Source organism: Schistocerca gregaria, chromosome 6, assembly GCF_023897955.1.
Source record: "Schistocerca gregaria isolate iqSchGreg1 chromosome 6, iqSchGreg1.2, whole genome shotgun sequence".
Taxonomy (NCBI): Eukaryota; Metazoa; Arthropoda; class Insecta; order Orthoptera; family Acrididae; genus Schistocerca; species Schistocerca gregaria.
In genome coordinates this window covers 364,135,339-364,158,567 of record NC_064925.1, presented here as the reverse complement: position 1 = coordinate 364,158,567, position 23,229 = coordinate 364,135,339, and the positions used below count along the sequence as shown (strand labels likewise).

At 43.2% G+C, this 23,229-nt stretch overlaps 1 protein-coding gene across 2 annotated transcripts in view; it reads right to left on the bottom strand.

Annotated features, from left to right (window-relative positions):
• Positions 1-23,229, bottom strand: part of LOC126278155 (dipeptidyl aminopeptidase-like protein 6) — a 752,824-nt gene that overhangs the window by 18,002 nt on the left and 711,593 nt on the right. For both annotated transcript variants that reach the window (XM_049978055.1, XM_049978056.1), the window contains exons 13-15: positions 12,950-13,144; positions 9,020-9,183; positions 600-811 (exon numbers count right to left, since the gene is read on the bottom strand). In XM_049978055.1, the coding sequence (XP_049834012.1) occupies positions 600-811; positions 9,020-9,183; positions 12,950-13,144 (571 nt within the window). The remainder of the gene's footprint in view (positions 1-599; positions 812-9,019; positions 9,184-12,949; positions 13,145-23,229) is intronic.

The following is a 23,229-nucleotide window of genomic DNA, read 5'->3' as shown; positions in this document are numbered from 1 at the left end:
ATGAGAAGGTATCCTGTCATAAAGCAGCATCTATGAAGCAACGGTTTGTGGACAATAACATTCCTCACGTGGACTGGTCTGCCCATAGTCCCTATTTTAATGCAGTGCAACACTTTTGGGATACGTCAGATGGTCGACTTGGCTCCAGGCCCTACTGTCGTATATCAGTACCATTTCTTGTTTCGGCTCTAGATGGTGGATTGGTTGGTTTGGGGCAGGGGTCCAAACAGCAAGGTACCATCGGGTTAGGGAAGGATAGAGAAGGAAGTGGGTCGTGCACTTTGAAAGGAACCGTCCCGGCATTTGCCTGAAGCGATTTAGGGAAATGACAGAAAACCTAGATCTGGATGGCCGGACGCGAGTTTGAACCGTCGCCCGCCCGAATGAGAGTCTCTCTGTAGCTCTCGATGAATAATGGGCTACGATTCCTCTTCAGACATTCAGAAACATAATTGAAACTGTCCCCCTCAGAGTTGAAGTCGTCAAATTTGGTGGGTGGACACAGTCCGTATGAGTTTCCACTGTTAAGTGTCCAGATACTCTCGCTCAGGCAGTGTACTTGGGGTGCTGACGCGAGCGGCACGTGCAGCTGGACCCACCTGCTGCCGGAAGAGGACGCCCTTGTTGGCGAGCGCCTTGGCCAGCGCCATGCTCTGTTGGAAGTGGACGTTGTCGTCGGCGGTGCCGTGCACCAGGTAGAACATCTTGTCGCGCAGCAGCTCGGCGCGCCGGCTCACGTCCGCCTCCTCGTAGCCCTTGTAGTTGCCCGTCTCGTTGGGCAGGCCCATGTAGCGCTCCGTGTACGCCGAGTCTGCAGACCGACGACAACAACAACAACAACGTGTGAGGTACGGCTAACGTGGCAGCCGGCGCAAGTGAGTTCTCAGGCTTGCAACAGCGAAACCAGGCAGTACCATTAGTAGCAACCGAAAATGACTTGCAGGCTATTCAGATACCCCTACCGAGGTGGTTATATGTAACCCGCAATGCTATATCTGGTCTTCAAAAACCACGTGCAAGATTTTTATATGCCTCGTGATGACTGGGTGTTGTGTGATGTCCTTAGGTTAGTTAGGTTTAAGTAGTTCTAAGTTCTAGGGGACTGATGACCATAGATGTTAAGTCCCTTAGTGCTCAGAGCAATTTGAACCATTCTTTTGATATTTATATTCTCTCACTTGCTCTGTCCTTCGGCAAAAATGAACAAGACATTCTTAAAGGAAATTTAATGTAGTTAAATTTTGTACTGCGATTCTTTTTCGAGTTGTTCAAGGGAAACGTACAAACATGACTTTCAAATGCACCTACACCCAAACATCCTTCCTTCACTGGCCAGCATTCCTAATATGGTGTTTGTGCCACTCCATTCTACCACCGCACAAATATTTCCAACTATACGAATGGTTTCCGATATTCGTCCATTTTAGATCCTTGCTGATTGAGCTGTTACGGCACCAGCAGAGTCGGTTATAGCAACGTTGGAGAGGGCCAAACAGAGTTTCTGGCTCAGGGCATGTACCTGGTTGCTTTAGTTGAAACGTATGGTGCAAGAAGCTGTTTATGAATGGCTAAGCCCGTACAGTTCCAATGTGTTTCCTTCAGCATTCGAAATGTTTAAACGATGTTGGTGTAAGAAACAGTTTTTGGCGTCTTGGTACAGGGCAGAAATAGAATTCATTGGACAGACATTTTTTTTTAAATATATCCACCAATTATTGAACTCAAAGATTTCATCTTCTTGTACTATAAATACTGCATTGTCTATTTGTTTATATTAGCTATTTTGTACATATACTTCATAGGGATATAAACTCTGTCATGCTTCTTTAGAGCGCATTTTTTGCCGAATGTTCTACAACAATCAAGCATCTATACCCTGTGCCCGCATCTCGTGGTCGTGCGGTAGCGTTCTCGCTTCCCACGCCCGGGTTCCTGGGTTCGATTCCCGGCGGTGTCAGGGATTTTCTCTGCCTCGTGATGGCTGGGTGTTGTGTCATGTCCTTAGGTTAGTTAGGTTTAAGTAGTTGTAAGTTCTAGGGGACTGATGACCATAGATGTTAAGTCCCATGGTGCTCAGAGTCATTTTTGATCTATACCCTCTGATAGAAAAGTAAAGAACAGTATCTTGAAACTTTTCTGATTTAGTCAGACCTAAACAGAAACTTATGATAGCATAATTCCTGTTTTGTCCAGGGCACATTTAGAATACACATGTAAAATTTGGAATTTGCAAAATTGTTCAAATGGCTCCGAGCACTATGGGACTTAACATCGGAGGTCATCAGTCCCCTAGACTTAGAACTACTTAAACCTAACTAACCTAAGGACATCACACACATCCATGCCCGAGGCAGGATTCGAACCGGCGACCGTAGCAGCAGCGTTGTTCCGGATTGAAGCGCCCAGATCCCTCTGGCACAGCGGCCGGCTTGGAGGTTGCAGGAAAATTACTTCCCATTTAACAGTACAGGAACGTACACATTTCAGCAGCACCTCCCTTTGCATCTCTTTTGGTCTACAAGTCAATAACAGAACTGTTGTCCATCAGTTTTCTTGCATATAAAACGATCTCAGGTGAATGATTGAAGTAAAACATTTGTTGCACTGAGATTCATGGCACAGGCACGTTCTGCATGAAGTCGAACGTGAGTCCCCAGTCGTCCCTGGTACGTAGTCGTCTACACTTGCGTGGCTCCTTGTAGAAATACCAGCTTCTTCATTTGAGACTGTAACAGTTCTCCCTGTGCCTCCCACTTAACGGACTCGGACAGGTGAGCTAATTTCAGTTTAGTCTTCCACTCCCCACATGTGCTGGAGGCATCAATTTGGTGTTCCAAACTACAAATTAAAATTATTTTTGAAGTGTGATAAATGGATAAATATTTAACTGTTGTTACGGGATGAGAGGTTTTAAAGAGTTTGTACATCATCTTCACATTTAATTCTAAGCGCAGATATTTTATTTCTTTTCCTCCACAGTGTGAATGAACTGATGTGTTCATAAATATCTTTACAGGTATCTCCAGAAAGTGCATGGGACTTTTTCTTGAAATCTGTGTCGTTTTCTGGTTTGGAGCCTGAGATTAATAGTGAATCTGATCTGAAAACTGTTTTCTGTGATGTACAGTGGAGGTTTGTGAAAGCTTTTTTACAAATTCCTATACCGTTTGAGTAATGGAGTACATAGAACTTGAAGCTTGCTATACTTTGTTTCGAATGTTCAGTATGATCAGAAGGGCGTTTTATTTCAAAAGCTTCCAAGAGCCGCTATAGGTGAAGTTCTTGTTCACTTTTGTTGTTAAACTCAGAAATTTTAATAGAATACCCACTTGATCATTTTTTGTGAACTTCAGGTAAAATTTCCGGAGCTTGCATTCTCATACTGGAATAACGATTTTTTTCTCATCAGTTACGTTACGTGAACAACTAAAGTACGTCTGCCCTTTCCATATCTTTCCTTTCCTAATATTACACTTCCACTTTTCATGTCTTGACTTTCAATTCTTACATTCATCTAGAAAAATTAGCTCCTTGTTTGCCTGTTCCGACTCCATAGTTTTGCTAAATAAGTCCAGCAAACCCTGCATAACATTACACTCAGATGAAAAAAATCATGGAACAGCATAATACACAAATGCAGATGTCGGTAGTACCGCGTGCACAAAGTATAAAAGGGCAGTGCATTGTCTGAGCTGTCCATTGCACTCAGGTGATGCATGTGAAAATGTTTCCGACCTAAGTCTGGCCGCACGACAGGAGTTAACAGACTTCGAACGAAAAGTGATGGTTGCAGCTAGACGCATGGGACATTCCATTTGGAAAATGGAATTCAGTGTTCCGAGATCCACAGTGACATGAATGTGCTAGTGATACAAAATTCAATTATTTCTTATCACGGACAACGAAGAGACTGGCGGCCTTCGCCTAACGACAGAGAACAGCGGCGTTTGCGCAGCGTTGTCAGTGCTAACAGATAAGCCACACTGCGTGCAATAACCGTAGATACACTATGTGACCAAAAGTATCCTGAAAACCCCAAAAACATACGTTTTTCATATAAGGTACCTTGTGCTGCCACCTCCATATCAGCGACCTCAGTAGTCATTAGACATCGTGAGAGAGCAGAATGGGGCGTTCCGCAGAACTTCGGACTTCGAACGTGGTCAGGTGACTGGGTGTCACTTGTGTGATATGTCTGTACGTGACATTTCCACACCCTTAAACATCCCTAGGTCCACTGCTTCCGATGTGATAGTGAAGAGGAAACGTGAAAGGACACCTACAGCACAAAAGCGTACAGGCCGACCACGTCTGTTGACTGACAGGGACCGCCGACAATTGAAGAGGGTCGTAACGTGTAATAGGCAGACACCTATCCACACCATCACACAGGAATTCCACACTGCATCAGGATCCACTAAAATCACAATGACAGTTTAGCGGGAGGTGAGAAAACTTGGATTTCATGGTCGAGCTGCTGCTCATAAGCCACAAATGACGCCGGTAAATGCCAAATGACGCCTCGCTTGGTGCAAGGAGCGTGTACACTGGACGATTGAACAGTGGATAAACGTTGTGAGGAGTTTTTAATCACGGCACACAATGTGGCGATCCGATGGCAGGGTGTGGGTATGGCGAATCCCCGGTGAACGTCATCTGCCAGCGTGTGGAGAGCCAACAATAAAATAGGCGGTGGTGTTATGGTGTGGTCGTGTTTTTCATGGTAATAGCTTGCACCCCTTGTTGTTTTGCGTGCCAATATCACAGCACAGGCCTACAATGAAGTTTTAAGCACCTTCTTGCTTCCCACTGGTGAAGAGCAATTCGGGGATGGCGTTTGTATTTTTCAACACGATCGGACACCTGTTCATAATCCACGGCCTGTGGCGGAGTGGTTCCACGACAATAACATCCCTGTAAAGGTCTGAACCGCACAGTATCCTGATCTGAATCCTATGGAAGATTTGGGATCGTTTGGAAAGCCGACTTCGTGCCAGGCCTCACGACCGATATCGATACTTCTCCACAGTGCAGCAGTCCTTGAAGGATAGGCTGACATTCATCGAGAAATCTTCCAGCACCTGATTGAACGTATGCCTGCGAGAGTGGAAGCTGTCATCAAGGCTAGGGGATGGGCCAACACAATACTGAATTCCAGCATTACCGATGGAGAGTGCCAGGAACTTCTAAGTTCTTTTCAGCCTGGTGACTGGATGGTTTTGATCACATAGTGTATCAATGTGGATCATACGAGGAACTTGTCCGTTAGGTCAGGGTGGCGAAATTTTGCCTTAATGGGTTACGGCAGCAGACGACCGACGCTAGCGTCTTTGCTAACAGCACAACACCATCTGCAGCGTCTGTCGTGGGTTCATGACCTTATCGGCTGGATCCTAGGCGACTGCAAATCTGTGGCCTGACGGTAGGGTTCGAGTCTAGCGCAGATACCAAGAAGCCATTGACCGAAGTTGCTACAAAATTCTGTGCAAGCTGGTGGTGGCTCCATAATGGTGTGTTTATTTACAATGGATTGTGTCCTCTGGTCCAACTGAACTGATTGTTAATGGAAATGGTTATGTTCGGCTATTTAGAGATCCTTTTTAAGCCAGCACGGTATTTATGAAAATACAAAGTACAGTCACCAACAAACTTAACATACTCACATACACCTTTACCCTTAATCCAAATAAATACAGATTCATTTACAGACACTTTCCTCTTATTACGACTATACAACACAAGTGCAGAGGGCGACATATATGCCGATTTACCAAAGTCTTTATTAGCAAGTTCAGCCATATTATAAGTACGATAGGCAATTATATCTCTGTCCACAAAACTTTCTAGTCCTGGTACAGATGGAGTACCAGACCCACCTCGTACAATAGCTACTGTAAGCCAACCATTACCATGACCGAAAGTGTCCCATACGGAACAGATCAATTGGTCTTGTAGATCAATTTATTTATGAAAATACAAAGTACAATCACCAACAAACTTAACATACTCACATACACCTTTACCCTTAATCCAAATAAATACAGATTCATTTACAGACACTTTCCTCTTATTACGACTATACAACACAAGTGCAGAGGGCGACATATATGCGGATTTACCAAAGTCTTTATTAGCAAGTTCAGCCATATGATAAGTACGATAGGCAATTATATCTCTGTCCACAAAACTTTCTAGTCCTGGTACAGATGGAGTACCAGACCCACCTCGTACAATAGCTACTGTAAGCCAACCATTACCATGACCGAAAGTGTCATGTTACCAACCAACGATGAAATTTTTATGGGTGACAGTGTCCCATGCCACCAGGTCACATTTGTTCGCAACTGGTTTAAAGAATATATTGGACAGTTCGAGCGATTGATTGGGGCACCCAGATGTCCCAACAAGAGTCCCATCGGACTTTTATGGGACGTAATCGGGACATCAATTCGAGCACAAAATCCTATTCCGGCAACCCTTTCGCAAATGATGGAGGCTATAGAGGCAGAATTATTCAGTATCACTGCAGTGAACTTCCAACGACTTGTTGACTCCATGGCACTTCGAGATAGTGCACTACGCTTGGCGAAAGGAGGTCTTATACTATATTTGGAGAACTCCATGCTTTTTGCACCTTAGTATTCAAATCGTTTATAATAAACTCTGTGAAATGGAAAATATACGTATAGATATTTGTATTCCGCTGTCAAGATACTTGCCGCTGCTGTTTATCCTAAATAGCCCAGATTATAATCTTTTCTGCTTTTTCCAAGAGCCAGTGCTTTGCCGTAAACGTACGCTGTTAATACTTTGCTTTAAACGTACACTTTCATAAATCCTTTCCTTAAAATAGTAATGACACTAGTAAATGTTCCAGACCAGGAACGTCGTTTTTCTTTGTTTTTGCCTGCCTTTTATGTCATACTTGCCTGTCTGTCACTTATCATTTTACCCCTATGGTAGCAGAATTTCTTTATTTCACGGTTTTCAATTGTAAGGTTGCATGTATCACTGATCTCATTATTGGTACTGCTCATTAAGCTCATTAAAGCACAGCTGCAGGCAAGAAACTAGTGTTTACTTCTGCCAAAAGAATTAAACTAATACAGTGAGAGATGGTATACCCCCCAGTTGACTGTGGAGGACAACAAACGTATTTTACGATCAAATGATTGACATTAAAACTTACACGAATAACACGCTAAGTTGCGTTTATCGTAGATCTCATGAAAACTACGTATAAGATGAAGTGAAAGCTGGGGGAAGTTTTGTCTTAGCTATTTCCTTCAATGAATACTGTTACGTCATAGTGCCACAGAGTAAAGTTTTGTAGTTTATCTAACAAAGAGTGTTATCTTATGAACTTTGTCTTCTGAAACACTGGTGAAAATTGGGACTTCTTGGCAGGAACATTTATATCTCAAAATACTCGCAAAGTCCGAGGCTATGAGTTCCACTGACAATCTGTGAGGCCATCTAGAACAGTACACGGCCATTCAGTCTGTCCGACGTGTATCTTTTGTTGTGGAAGTACTGAAAAGTAACGAGAGTCTCACAAATAAACACTTCCGAGTTCCTTCCATAAAGATGTCACAGCCTTTTACATCTACATAAATGCTCGGCAAGGCACTGTACACTACGTGGTGGAGGGTATCCTGTACCACTACTTGTGATATCCTTTCCTGTTCTACTCGCAAACAGAGCGAAGGAAAAACTAGTGTCTATATGCCTCCGTATGAGCCTTAACTTCTTGTATCTTATCTGCATGGTCCTTACGAGCAATGTAAGTTGGAGGCAATAGAATCGTCTGATAGTCAGCTTCAAATAGCGGTTCTCTAAATCTTCTAAATAGTCTTTCTCGAAAAGGATATCGCCTTCCCTCCAAGGATTCTCATTTGAGTTCCCGAAGCAGCCCCGTAACAGTTACGTGTAGTTCGAACCTACCGGTAACAAATATAGCAGCCCACATCTGAATTGCTTAAAGGTCTTCATTTAATCCAACCTGGTAGGCATCCGAAAAACTCTAGCAGTACTCAAGAATAGATCGCACCAGCGTTCTGTATGCGGTCTCCTTTAGAGGTGAAGTGCTCTCTTCTAAAATTCTCCCAAAAACCGAAGTCGAGCATCCACCTTCCCTACCAAAGCTCTCACACGCTCGTTCCGCCTCATATCGCTTTGCAACGATACGCCCAGATATTTGAATGACTTCACTGTGTCAAGCAGGGCACTAGTAATACTGTATCCCAACATTACAGGTTTGTTCTTCCTACTCATCTCCGTTAACTTACATTTTTTTATACTTTTAGAACTAGCTGCCCCAGATCACACCGACTAGAAATGTTGTCTAAGTCATCTTTTATTCTTCTACAGTTACACAGCTTCAACACGTACAGCTTCAACCGTACACTACTGCATCATCAGCAAACAACCGCAGATTGCTCTCACCCTGTGCACCAAATCATTTATGTCTATAAAAAATTATAGCGGTCATATCAGACTTCCCTGTAGCAGTGCTGACAATACCCCTGTCTCTGATGAAGACTCGCCGTAATGGGTTCTATTACTTACGAAGTCTTAAAGCCACTCACATAACTGGGAAGCTATTCCCTATGCTCGTACCTTCGTTAACAGCCTGAACTGGGGCACCGTGTCAAATGCTTTCTGAAAATCTAGAAACATGGATTCTGCCTGTTACCTTTCAAATGACACCATCTGTACTGTTCAACAGTTGTGGTAATGTTAGTTAGGTAAGGCCATCCACCACAGGGAGGTCGTTCACATCGGATACGAAAAATCTGTTCTTGTTTGTCCTGGGCCCGAAACGTATTAGGAACTTGGCAGAAGGTTGTACACTGTTAGGTCGAAGATGACGACTTTTTCTTCTTTGGGAGGGTCCACTGGAATAGCGTTTTGATCGTTCTGTTTACTTGACAGAAGAAGAAAAGGAAGATGTATATTAACGCAAATGGTAGCGAGGCAGAGAGAGACGCAGTGGCGTCGAGACGTGGCGCAGACTCACCGTAGAGCTTCCACGTGGTGACGGGCGCCACGGAGATGCCGCAGTGGAAGACGTCCCGCTCGCGGTCCCTGGCGAGCGCCATGGCCGCCACGAAGCCGCCGTAGCTCCAGCCCCACACGGCGACGCGCCGCTTGTCCACGAAGTGCAGCGAATCGCGCAGGTACCTGCCGGCACGCACACACGATCACATCGCTACGCTCAACACTGCCTTCCAACAAGAAGAGATTTTCGTTGGTTGGTTGATTTGGGGGAAGGGACCTAACAGCGAGATCATCTGCCCCATCGGATGAGGGAAGGATGGGGAAACGACCCATTCTGGCACTTGCCTGAAGCGATTTAGGAAAATCACGGAAAATCTAAATCAGGATGGGAGGATGCGAGTTTGAGCCGACGTCCTCCAGAATGCGGGTCCACTATGCTAACCACTTGACCACTGTGCCACCTCGTTCGTTAGAAATTTTCGTCCGAAACGATTAAACAGAATATGACAGAGAAAGGTGCCAGAATATTTCAGATTGTAACACAGACGACGTATTAATACACTGCTTGACAAATAAATGAAGTACCCACAGGTGGTGGAGGAAACGAAAGAAAAATTCACTGGTTGAGAGTGTAAATTGTGTCCACTGTTCTAGTCCCAGTTTCAAATCGCTGTAGAGAGAGGACCTCAGCTCAGAATGGACGCAAACTGAGGCAGGGACAAATGTCATGAAACAAAAAATGTACGAATATTAACCAACAGATGGTGCTGTAAGTGTCTTAACGTAAATGGGGTCGGCTACAAATGACAGGTAAATCGCAATTCCACAGCTATGGTTTACCTTGCACATGACACCATCCATACTGTTCAGTGTGTATGAGCCGGCCCATGTGGCCGAGCGGTCCTAGGCGCTTCACTCTGGAATCGCGCGACCGCTACGGTCGAAGGTTCCAATCATGACTCAGGCATGGATGTGTGTGCTGTCATTAGGTTAGTTAGGTTTAAGTAGTTCTAAGTTCTAGGGGAATGATGACTTCAGATGTTAAGTCCCTTAGTGCTCAGAGCCATTTGAACCATTTTTCAGTGTGCATGACTGCACAAGTTTGGCAGTCAACACTTGTGGTAATGTTATTTAGGTAACCACATCCACTACGACAAGGTAGTACCACATCGAATGCGAAAAATCAGTTTTTAAATGTCCTGGGGCCAAAGTTTTCATAAGAAGTAAAATGTCGGGTTTAATTGTCTTAAGGTCTAAAACTGCATAACAAGCAAAATGGCATCGCTTTTCAGTAGTTGTAAGACCTCTGCTAGATATGCTCAATATGTTGTCCACCATTTTCGGCCACAAGTTGAAATCGAGAAACAGCATGTGCGTCAACGGATCGGAATGTCCCACGACCACGTTAAGAATGTATTGCGCATTGCATGCTCCAGTTCAGCTACGTTCGTAATTGTAGCACTGAACACGGCAACTTTCAGATAACCCCACAGCGAGAAGTCACACAGATGAAGATCAGGTGACCTGGAAGGCCAGGCTGTAGGGAAAAATCGGCTCATAGTTCCAACATTTACGAAATACCTCGGCATGAGCCGTTTCACTGTCTGTGCTGAGGAGCGCCATCTTGCATAAATATGATCTTATCCACATATCCACGGTATTAACGGGTTGGAATGCCGTTGGCGCGCAAAAGACTCGCATAGCTTGTACTAATGACAGTACAGGTAAACAGGACCAGCTGGACTCGTCTCCTCGTTAAAATACGTCCCTACGATAAACGATGCCTTCAGCACGCACAACACAGTCACCTTCGTAGAATTTAGTGGTAACGATTTATGTATGTGCAGATTTTCCGTTGCCCATATTTCCGCAATTCTGGGTATTGTCATGTTCTTGGGAATGGAAATGTATTTGGTCTGTCCACAGAATGTTCCATGGCTTTTCATTGTCCACTTCCATGTGGGCAAGAAATTCAGAGCGAGCGCTTGTCTCGCTGGCAGGTCAGCAGGAAACAACTCCGTAACATGCGTGACTTCATACGGGCAGCAATGCAGGATGTTTCGCCGGATTTTATGCACTGTGCTCGCAGGCATGTCCAATGTTCGGGCGATTCCCCGTGCACTGCACAACACCGCTCGACCCATCCTGCAACGCTGTTGCCACATGTTCGATAGATTTTGGATCAACTGCCTTCCTACATCTGCCACACTGCACTTCGAAAGTACCTGGAACTTATGACTTTTTTCATAACCTTCATTGTTTGGAACTTCTGCAGGGCTACTCGCGCACAGTTACTCTTCTTGTAAAAGAGCGTTACCAGCATAGTGCGATCCTTCATGGAAACAGTCACGTTGTGCTTCTTGGACGCAAAGTGAGGAAGGACTGTGCGTTTAGCATCTAAAATAACAACGTGAGCAGATTCGGCAGAGTTCGTGATTCCAAAGAGAGTGGGGATGAGCAGGGCAGAGTTTGTGGGGTTTGTTCTCACTGAGCTCCTACCCCCACCACCCGTTGTTTTGAACAGTTGGCGGTTGGTCCTGGAACGCGGCATGTTAAGAAACTCTAGGGCCGCCGATTGAACGAGACGGACGCAGGGGTGCGGCGCTCGTCATTGATGGCGAGAAAAGTTATTCATAATGTAGGATTTTTGGGGCAACATTGATTATGAAGCATGTTCGGATGTGAATTAATACCGGGAAACGTTCAGCGATATTTTATTTGTAGAAATTTTTCAGATTAATGTGTTTCCACTAGCGGACTTAGGTGCCGAGGTGATTGAGGGCATGAACCAACGGTTCTTGTTTCTTAGGTCAACAGTGGATAAGTTAATTAATGTTTTTTTGTTGCATAGTTTCGTTCTGGATATAACCAATATAAATTTTTCATGATTCAACGGTTTATTTTACACGTTTCTTTGTTGTCTAATTTGATAACGGTAGTCACAGGATTTGCCATTCATTAATCATAGTATGAATAATGTGGAGTCATGAAGCCTGGGCTGGTTTGCTCACGTTGCATAATACGCGGTTTCAACATGAACTTATCCGCATGGCACTGTATGTGTAGTAACTCCGCGCGTTAAATAGGTGTGACAATAACTAAATGGTGTTAAGAGCCCACCATACAATAACATTCATTTTTCCCATTTTAATCATTAGTAGATGTAACTGGCGACGAAGTGTTGTCTATGTTTCCGGCATGACGAGATGCAAGAGATAGTGAGTGCTTGATGTACGTTTTGTCACTGAGAGTTGTAGATTTTATAAATAAAATAGATTTCATGTATGTTTTATCACAAGAAGTAATAGTTTCCTTAAATGTTTTGTCACAGAGAGTAATAGTTTTCTTAAATGTTTTGTCACAGAGAGCAATAGTTTTCTTAAATATTATCGAAATAAATCAGAATGATAATTGAAATTCTCTCTTAGCTTTATGTAGTATCCTTCATCCATACCACTGGCTATATTCTATGAATTTTCAATCCAGGCATATCAGTGTATGCGTTATGCACTTCATGCGACTAACTGAATTCATAGTATCGAAAAAAGAAAGTCTTACCGATCCTAATGTGCACGCATTGTTCCATGGCCATTCACCGATGTTGCGTTATCCGTTGCTTCATTTTTAAATTAGAATACTAAATTGTCTAGCGGGTTTGATTACTCATACCTCAATTTATCAGGCTAATTGAAAGAATTAAACACACAGCGGTAGAAATGGGATCCATGGAGCACTGCGTCCGCTTATATCAAAGGGAGATACTTCTTACATGAAAATTAATCAGCTTAACAAACAAGGGGTAGACTTTCAAGGTGTCATTAAGCTGATGTATTCTATCCTGTGGCAAGCTGGCCAACAACTGTTGCAGGTGGTCCCAGATATTCTGGATACTGGTACTGGAACGGAGATATTAAGTTTGTGTGGCACCAGTAAAGGCGTGCGGACTCACTCAGTGACTTCAATCTGGTCGTCGACCTCGACGGAACCGAGCCTCAGGTAGACCTCGTGCAGCAGTTGGTAGCCCTGCCCGCCTGAGCCGCGGCCGTCGATCTGCGCCACGATGAAGTCGCGGTTGCTGGCCAGGAACGTGCTCCAGTCCAGCTTCCAGCGCTCCGTCACCAGCTGCGTGCCCGGGCCGCCGTACCTGCAATGCGACGCGCCGTTTCTGTATTTACACACGTTCAGTCAGCAGTAGCCTGTCTGAATGAAGTATTTTCAAGAGTAAGGGAATTAATACAAAGCAGTGAAGATCACTGTACTACGCTTGTAGAAGTTAGTGAGTACAAGGATGTCGTCGGGACTGCAACTGGAAAGTGTGACAGCTCCATTAATGTTCTCTGCGTTGTTGTTGTTGTTGTTGTTGTGATCTTGTCACAAGACTCCATGATACTCTGTCACGATCTCCGAATAGCTGCTCCAACTAAATTCCCTCCAATACGGTGAGCCGTTCGCAGCTCGTGGTCGTGCGGTAGCGTTCTCGCTTCCCGCGCCCGCGTTCCCGGTTTCGATTCCCGACGGGGTCAGGGATTTTCTCTGCCTCGTGATGACTGGGTGTTGGGTGAAGTCCTTAGGTTAGTTAGGTTTAAGTAGTTCTGAGTTCCAGGGGACTGATGACAATGGCTGTTGCGTCCCATAGTGCTCGGAGCCATTTTTGAATACGGTGAGCCCTTGACACCTCAGATGTATCCTATCAACCGATCCCTTCTTATAGCCAGGTATTTCTACAAATTGCTTTTTTACAGCAATTCTATTCAGTAAGTTAGTTACATGCCCTACTCATCTAATCTTCAACATTCTTCCGTGGCACCACTTTCTAAATTCCCTATTCTCTTCTTGTCTGAACTGTTTATAGTCCATGTATCACTTCCACACATGACTACACTTGATAGAAATACCTCCAGAAAACAATTGGTAACGATTAATTTACATTCTATGTTAACAAATTCCTCTTATTCTGAATGCGTTTCTTACCATTGCCAGGCTACACTTTATATCTTCTCTCGTGTTCCTCCATTTCTCCAGAACACATCATCATTTACTTTGCTGCCCAAATAGCAAAAATTATCTACTGCTTTAAGTCTCTAGTTTCCTAATCTAATTACCTCAGCACCACTTGTTTTAATTCGAATACTTTCCTTTATTCTTGTTTTGCTTTTTTTGTTCATTTTATACCCTCTATTCGAGACGTGTCCATTCTGTTCAACTGATCTTCCAAGTCCTGACAGAATTACAATGTCATTTGAAACTCAAATTTTTAGTTCTTCTCCCTGAATTCCCCCCATGAACCATGGACCTTGCCGTTGGTGGGGAGGCTTGCGAGCCTCAGCGATACAGATAGCCGTACCGTAGGTGCAACCATAACGGAGGGGTATATGGAGAGGCCAGACAAACGTGTGTTTCCTGAAGAGGGGCAGCAGCCTTTTCAGTAGTTGCAGGGGCAACAGTCTGGATGATTGACTGATCTGGCCTTGTAACAATAACCAAAATGGCCTTGCTGTGCAGGTACTGCGAACAGCTGAAAGCAAGGGGAACCTACGGCCGTAATTTTTCCCGAGGACATGCAGCTTTACTGTATGATTAAATGATGATGGCATCCTCTTGGGTAAAATATTCCGGAGGTAAAATAGTCCCCCATTCGGATCTCCGGGCGGGGACTACTCAAGAGGATGTCGTTATCAGGAGAAAGAAAACTGGCGTTCTACGGATCGGAGCGTGGAATGTCACATCCCTTAATCGGGCAGGTAGGTTAAAAATTTAAAAAGGGAAATGGGTAGGTTAAACTTAGATATAATGGGAATTAGTGAAGTTCGGTGGCAGGAGGAACAAGACTTTTGGTCAGGTGAATACAGGGTTATCAACACAAAACCAAATAGGGGTAAGGCAGGAGTAGGTTTAATAATGAATAGGAAAATAGGAATGCAGGTAAGCTACTACAAACAGAATAGTGAACGCATATTGTGGCCAAGATAGATACGAAGCCCACACCTACTACAGTAGTACAAGTTTATATGCCAACTAGCTCTGCAGATGACGAAGAAATTGAAGAAATGTATGATGAAATAAAAGAAATTATTCAGATAGTGAAGGGTGACGAAAATTTAATAGTCATGGGTGACTGGAATTCGGTAGTAGGAAAAGAGAGAGAAGGAAACGTAGTAGGTGAATATGGACTGGGGCAAAGAAATGAAAGAGGAAGCCGCCTAGTAGAATTTTGCACAGAGCACAACTTAATCATAGCTAACATTTGGTTCAAGAATCATAAAAGAAGGCTGTATACATGGAAGAAGCCTGGAGATACTGACAGGTTTCAGATAGATTATATCATGGTAAGACAGAGATTTAGGAACCAGGTTTTAAAATGTAAGACATTTCCAGAGGCAGATGTGGACTCTGACCACAATCTATTGGTTATGACCTGTAGATTAAAACTGAAGAAACTGCAAAAAAGGTGGGAATTTAAGGACATGGGACCTGGATAAACTAAAAGAACCAGAGGTTGTACAGAGTTTCAGGGAGAGCATAAGGGAGCAATTGACAGGAATGGGGGAAAGAAATACAGTAGAAGAAGAATGGGTAGCTTCGAGGGATGAAGTAGTGAAGGCAGCAGAGGCTCAAGTAGGTAAAAAGATGAGGGCTAGTAGAAATCCTTGGGTAACAGAAGAAATATTGAATTTAATTGATGATAGGAGAAAATATGAAAATGCAGTAAGTGAAGCAGGCCAAAAAGGAACACAGACGTCTCAAAAATAAGATCGACAGGAAGTGCAAAATGGGTAAGTAGGCATGGCTAGAGGAAAAATGTAAGGATGTAGAGACTTATCTCACTAGGGGTAAGATAGATACTGCCTACAGGAAAATTAAAGAGACCTTTGGAGATAAGAGAACCACTTGTATGAACATCAAGAGCTCAGATGGAAACCCAGTTCTAAGCAAAGAAGGGAAAGCAAAAAGGTGGAAGGAGTATATAGAGGGTCTATACAAGGGTGATGTACTTGAGGACAATATTATGGAAATGGAAAAGGATGTAGATGAAGATGAAATGAGACATACGATACTGCGTGAAGAGTTTGACAGAGCACTGAAAGACCTGAGTCGAAACAAGGCCCCCGGAGTAGACAACATTCCATTGGATCTACTGACAGCCTTGGGAGAGGCACTCCTGACATAATTCGACCATCTGGTGAGTAAGATGTATGAGACAGGCGAAATACCCTCAGACTTCAAGAAGAACATAATAATTCCAATCCCAAAGAAAGCAGGTGTTGACAGATGTGAAAATTACCGAAGTGTCAGTTTAATAAGTCACAGCTGCAAAATACTAACGCGAATTTTTACAGACGAATGGAAAAACTAGTAGAAGCCGACCTCGGGGAAGATCAGTTTGGATTCCGTAGAAATATTTGAACACGTGAGGCAATACTGACCTTACGACTTATCTTAGAAGAAAGATTAAGGAAAGGAAACCTCCGTTTCTAGCATTTGTAGACTTAGAGAAAGCTTTTAACAATGTTGACTGGAATACTCTCTTTCAAATTCTGAAGGTGGCAGGGGTAAAATACAGGGAGCGAAAGGCTATTTACAATTTGTACAGAAACCAGATGGCAGTCATAAGAGTCGAGGGGCATGAAAGGGAAGCAGTGGTTGGGAAAGGAGTGAGACAGGGTTGTAGCCTGTCCCCGATGTTATTCAATCTGTATATTGAGCAAGCAGTAAAGGAAACAAAAGAAAAAAATTGGAGTAGGTATTAAAATTCTTGGAGAATTAGTAAAAACTTTGAGGTTCGCCGATGACATTGTAATTCTGTCAGAGACGGCAAAGGACTCGGAAGAGCTGTTGAACGGAATGGACAGTGTCTTGAAAGGAGGATATAAGATGAACATCAACAAAAGCAAAACGAGGATAATGGAATGCAGTCAAATTAAATCGGGTGATGCTGAGGGAATTAGATTAGGAAATGAGACACTTAAAGTAGTAAAGGAGTTTTGCTATTTAGGAAGTAAAATAACTGATGATGGTCGAAGTAGAGAGGATATAAAATGTAGACTGGCAGTGGCAAAGAAAGCGTTTCTGAAGAAGAGAAAGATGTTAACATCGAATATAGATTTATGTATCAGGAAGTCATTTCTGAAAGTATTTGTATGGAGTGTAGCCATGTATGGAACTGAATCATGGACGATAAATAGTTTTAACAAGAAGAGAATAGAAGCTTTCGAAATGTGATGCTACAGAAGAATGCTGAAGACTAGATGGGTAGATCACATAACTAATGAGGAAGTATTGAATCGGATTGGGAAGAAGATAAGTTTGTGGCACAACTTGACCCGAAGAAGGGACCGGTTGGTAGGACATGTTCTGAGGTATCAAGGGATCACCAATTTAGTATTAGAGGGCAGCGTGGAGGGTAAAAATCGTAGAGGGAGACCAAGAGATGACTACACTAAGCAGATTCAGAAGGATGTAGGTTGCAGTAGGTACTGGGTTCAAATGGTTCAAATGGCTCTGAGCACTATGGGACTTAACTGCTGAGGTTATCATTCCCCTAGAACTTAGAACTAGTTAAACCTAACTAACCTAAGGACAGCGCACACATCCATGCCCGAGGCAGGATTCGAACCTGCGACCATAGCGGTCGCGCGGTTCCAGACTGTAGCGCCTAGAACCGTAGGTACTGGGAGATGAAGAAGCTTGCACAGGATAGAGTAGCATGGAGAGCTGCATCAAACCAGTCTCAGGACTGAAGACCACAACAACAACAACACCCTGAATTTTAATTTCTACCCCAAATTTTTCTTTGGTTTCCCTTACTGCTTGTTCAAGGTGCAGATTGAATAACATCTGGGATAGGAAAATAGCGGAACAGGAACGGACGATTAGAGCCCTTCAGGGTGAACTGGATAGTGCTAGGGTCCGCAGCTCGTGGTCGGGCGGTAGCGTTCTCGCTTCCCGCGCCCGGGTTTCCGTGTTGGATTCCCGGCGGGGTCAGGGATTTTGTCTGCCTCGTGATTGCTGGGTGTTGCGTGAAGTCCTTAGGTTAGTTAGGTTTAAGTAGTTCTGAGTTCCAGGGGACTGATGACAATGGCTGTTGCGTCCCATAGTGCTCGGAGCCATTTGAACCATTTGATAGTGCTAGGAAGGAACTGATGAGGTTAAGGGGAGAGGAGGGTGAAGACAGGTGGGAAGTGATAGCAAGGAACAAGGGCCACAGAAAGAGAAAAATATCAGACACTTTCATAGTTGGCACAAACAATAGATTTGCCCTGCTACCTCAGTCAGCTAAGGAAGAGGCTCAAGTAGATGTAAATGTAGTCTGCACACAATGGTCTTTCACTAGGAAACCAGCTGTCGCAAAAAAAAGTAGAAAGTAGGTGGAAAGTTCTGTTGTTAGGTAGTAGTCATGGAAGAGGTGTGGGTCACATCCTGCAGGAAGAATGAGGTGACAAGTACCAGGTCACAAGTATTTTCAAGCCCAGTGCATGTCTTAGCTAAGTGATAGAGGATGTAGGATCATTGTGCAAGGGTTATACAAAGCAGGATCATGTTGTGGTAGTGAGTGGAACGGGAAACAGTATTGATAGGGATCAGGTTACAATATTGAGTGTGACCTGGTAAAAATAGCATCTGCAACGAACCATACAAATGTTGGCTTGGTTTATGCACACATGCAGTATGACCGGCCCCAATTGAACAGCTCTCTCAGGAGGGTCAACATGGAGCTAGATCAGCTGCTTCAAGTGGTACTTTGTCAGGCACAGGTTTGGCTCCTGTTGATGGTATTGGTAGGTGGAACTTCACAGGACATGGCCTGCATCTCAGTAGGAAAGGGAAGGGTAAACTGGCTGGGATGATAAGCAAAATCTTTAAGGGGGGACACTGAACCTCATGGGAGTCCTTTTTAGGCTAAGACCAGTGTCCAATCATCCTACATTAATTGAAATGAAGCTTAATGAGAAATTCAGACAGGCAGGTACTAGAAATGCGAAAATATACCAAGATTCCCATAACAGCACAGTGGAAAATAATGTTAGTATGTCACAAGATTCACATAAAAGCACAGCCAAAAATAATGTTAATATATTGCATCAGAATATCAGGGGATTAAAAACAAAATAGAAGAGCTTCTTGTTTGTTTAGAAGATTTACAAACAGAGGGTGGAATAGATGTACTACGCCTGTCTGGACATCATATAGTCACAGGTATGGAACTGGCAAATGTAGGTGGATATAAGCTTTCAGCACACGTACGTAGAGACACTATGGAGAGACGACGACTTGTCATATATGTTAACATCAATAACAGTGTGAAAAATTTTAAAACTAAAATATTTAGCGTAGAGCAACACATAGAAGCATGTGCATGTGAGCTTAAACTAAATAATGGTACTTTTATAGGTGTATCCATACGTAGGTCCCCATTGGCAAATTTTCAAATATTTTTGAAAACCTTGGATTCTTTGTTTTGCTGTCTGTCAGACAAAGGAAAAAAAATTGTTTTGGGGATTTCAAAGTAGATTTTTTTGAAAGAGTCAGGTAGAAAACTTGACCTTGAAGTATTACCTGATCCTTTCAATTTGACATCAGTTATTGATTTTCCTGCTTGGGTGGTAGAGGAAAGCAGCATACTGATAGATAACGGTTCAATCAATACACGAGCGATAGGTTAATTGTCGGTGAAATCAAATGAGAATCTCTGAAGAGAAGCAGATTTTCTTTTATAGAAATACTTTTGGGAAAGTTTAGAGAACCGACATTTTCGACAGAATGCAGACGTTATACTGTAAATGTCATGTACAAGAGAAGCAAATTTTCTTTTCGAGAAATACTATTGGGAAAGATTAGAGAACCGACATTTTCGACAGAATGCAGACGTTATACTGTACATATCACGTACGGACCTCGAAGGCAAAGTAACCTGCCTCCAAACCCCCGCCCACCTCCCGGCTATTCATCGTATAATGGTTTCTGGAGTATGTATATTGATACAGATATAACGCTTTTCATTGTGCTTGACTTCAAATTGTGCCGTGTATTTAGTGTTTGTCGCACTTGCACGTGCTCCAGGGTGACATTGTATGATCTAAGACACTAACCTAGGTGGAAAGCAGTCTTGACTGATATGTTTTCGAATCCAACCCTAAAATGGAAGTTCACTGGTCCTAACCTCAAAAATTCGCGGATGTAAAACTAACGGAACATCTCTAGGAAAAGGGGGAAAACCTTGAGGGTATCGTCTTCGGAGGGTGCATTCTTCGCCACAAACTCCTCATCAGGTGCTGTAAACAGAGTAAACAGCTGTTCAGCAGCACGAGATGGAATTATAGCCGGCCGGAGTGGCCGTGAAGTTTTAGGCTCTACAGTCTGGAACCGAGCGACCGCTACGGTCGCAGGTTCGAATCCTGCCTCGGGCATGGATGTGTGTGATGTCCTTAGGTTGTTGTTGTTGTTGTCTTCAGTCCTGAGACTGGTTTGATGCAGCTCTCCATGCTACTCTATCCTGTGCAAGCTGCTTCATCTCCCAGTACCTACTGCAACCTACATCCTTCTGAATCTGCTTAGTGTACTCATCTCTCGGTCTCCCTCTACGATTTTTACCCTCCACGCTGCCCTCCAATGCTAAATTTGTGATCCCTTGATGCCTCAAAACATGTCCTACCAACCGATCCCTTGTTCTAGTCAAGTTGTGCCACAGACTTCTCTTCTCCCCAATCCTATTCAATACCTCCTCATTAGTTACGTGCTCTATCCACCTTATCTTCAGTATTCTTCCGTAGCACCACATTTCGAAAGCTTCTATTCTCTTCTTGTCCAAACTAGTTATCGTCCATGTTTCACTTCCATACATGGCTACACTCCAAACAAATACTTTCAGAAACGACTTCCTGATACATAAATCTATATTCGATGTTAACAAATTTCTCTTCTTCAGAAACGCTTTCCTTGCTATTGCCAGGCTACATTTTATATCCTCTCTACTTCGACCATCATCAGTTATTTTACTTCCTAAATAGCAAAACTCCTTTACTACTTTAAGTGTCTCATTTCCTAATCTAATTCCCTCAGCATCACCCGATTTAATTTGACTACATTCCATTATCCTCGTTTTGCTTTTGTTAATGTTCATCTTATATCCTCCTTTCAAGACACTGTCCATTCCGTTCAACTGCTCTTCCAAGTCCTTTGCCGTCTCTGACAGAATTACAATGTCATCGGCGAACCTCAAAGTTTTTACTTCGTCTCCATGAATTTTAATACCTACTCCAAATTTTTCTTTTGTTTCCTTTACTGCTTGCTCAATATACAGATTGAATAACATCGGGGAGAGGCTACAACCCTGTCTCACTCCCTTCCCTGGTGAGCAAGATGTATGAGACAGGCGAAATACCCTCAGACTTCAAGAAGAATATAATAATTCCAATCCCAAAGAAAGCAGGTGCTGACAGATGTGAAAATTACCGAACTATCAGTTTAATAAGCCACGGCTGCAAAATACTAACGCGAATTCTTTACAGACGAATGGAAAAACTGGTAGATGCAGACCTCGGGGAGGATCAGTTTGGATTCCGTCGAAATGTTGGAACACGTGAGGCAATACTGACCTTACGACTTATCTTAGAAGAAAGATTAAGAAAAGGCAAACCTACGTTTCTAGCATTTGTAGACTTAGAGAAAGCTTTTGACAATGTTGACTGGAATACTCTTTTTCAAATTCTAAAGGTGGCAGGGGTAAAACACAGGGAGCGAAAGGCTATTTATAATTTGTACAGAAACCAGATGGCAGTCATAAGAGTCGAGGGGCATGAAAAGGAAGCAGTCCTTAGGTTAGTTAGGTTTAATTAGTTCTAAGTTCTAGGCGACTGATGACTTCAGAAGTTAAGTCGCATAGTGCTCAGAGCCATTTGAACCATTTTTTGCTCAGAGCCATTTGAACCATTTTTTGCTCAGAGCCATTTGAACCATTTGGAATTATATCCATGGAGACTAGCAGCACTGTGTACTGTAAATGGCGATCGTTATGGTTAATTACTGGTGGTCATAGGAATGTGAGTGAACAATGTAAATATCACAACGAGAAGTAATATAAAACATCTATACTCTCCCATGTATTGTCCGTCGCTACCACATAAAAATTTGTATGTTCTGGAGAGTAAACAATAAGGTGGCAAATCGGATATATGAGAACGCCTAAAAGCCCTAATCTGGCACGGCTAAAGAAGCGAATAATCTTATGAACATTATAAGCGTGGCAGGTATTATGACCGTTGTTCTTTCACAAACCTTAAAGGCTTAAGCAGTGTACAAACTCTTAATTCTTTGTTTTATTCTTGTATTATTTTTGCTAATACACAGCTGACCAAGACTAGCGAAATTTCGTTTTGATTTCAAAGGCGTTAGACAAATATATGATAAAAATAATAATAATAACAGTAATGACAATGATAGTAATATCAGTGTATTAGCTGAGTATTACTGTGATATATCTGTGAAGTGAGTATAATGTTGAGCTCTAATACTTTCAACGTGTTCCCAGTTATCTGAATTGGAATTGAAGAGGATGAGCCAGTGGGGTGGGGGGGGGGGGGGAGGGTTTCCAAATGGGACATAAGTGGTAGTATGTGTTGTCTACACTTGGTCAGTGTTTTACACTTACAGAACGGTGCTTGTACGCCATACGGGCGCGGCCGCCCCGACATTGGCGACGGCGCCCGTGTACCGTACGGGCGAGCCTTTATTTGGTTCCGTAAGCGCGTTTAGCGGGTCTCCGAAGCAGTTTCGTCAACTAATGTGGAAGTAGTTCATTCTTCTTCCGCAAGAGGCCAGCATTTATCGCTATCTCATCCTGGTAGCGGTTGTGAGCGCTGCAAAGACGATGTTATCTGCAGAACATTCACACGTGTTTTATGATCGTGAAAATGGCGCGCAGCGAGTTGACGGCGGCCGAGATCTTGTATAATCTATATGGAGATGCAGGATCTGAAATTGACGATTCTGACAAAGAGGATTCGTACTCTCCAGACGAAAGTACAAGTCATGATTCAGGTATGTATGTGTCTCAATCGTTTATAAAGTGAAGAGTTCATTACCGCATTCTATATTGTGTGTAGTGTTCATTACTTCACTTGAATTTAGTACCTCTTAGTACCAATCTTAGCATTATTTTGTTTTCAATTCAGAGACTGGTACAGACCATCAGTCACCATCTTTTGTACCTGGTCGTGTGTGGCTCACTGAGCA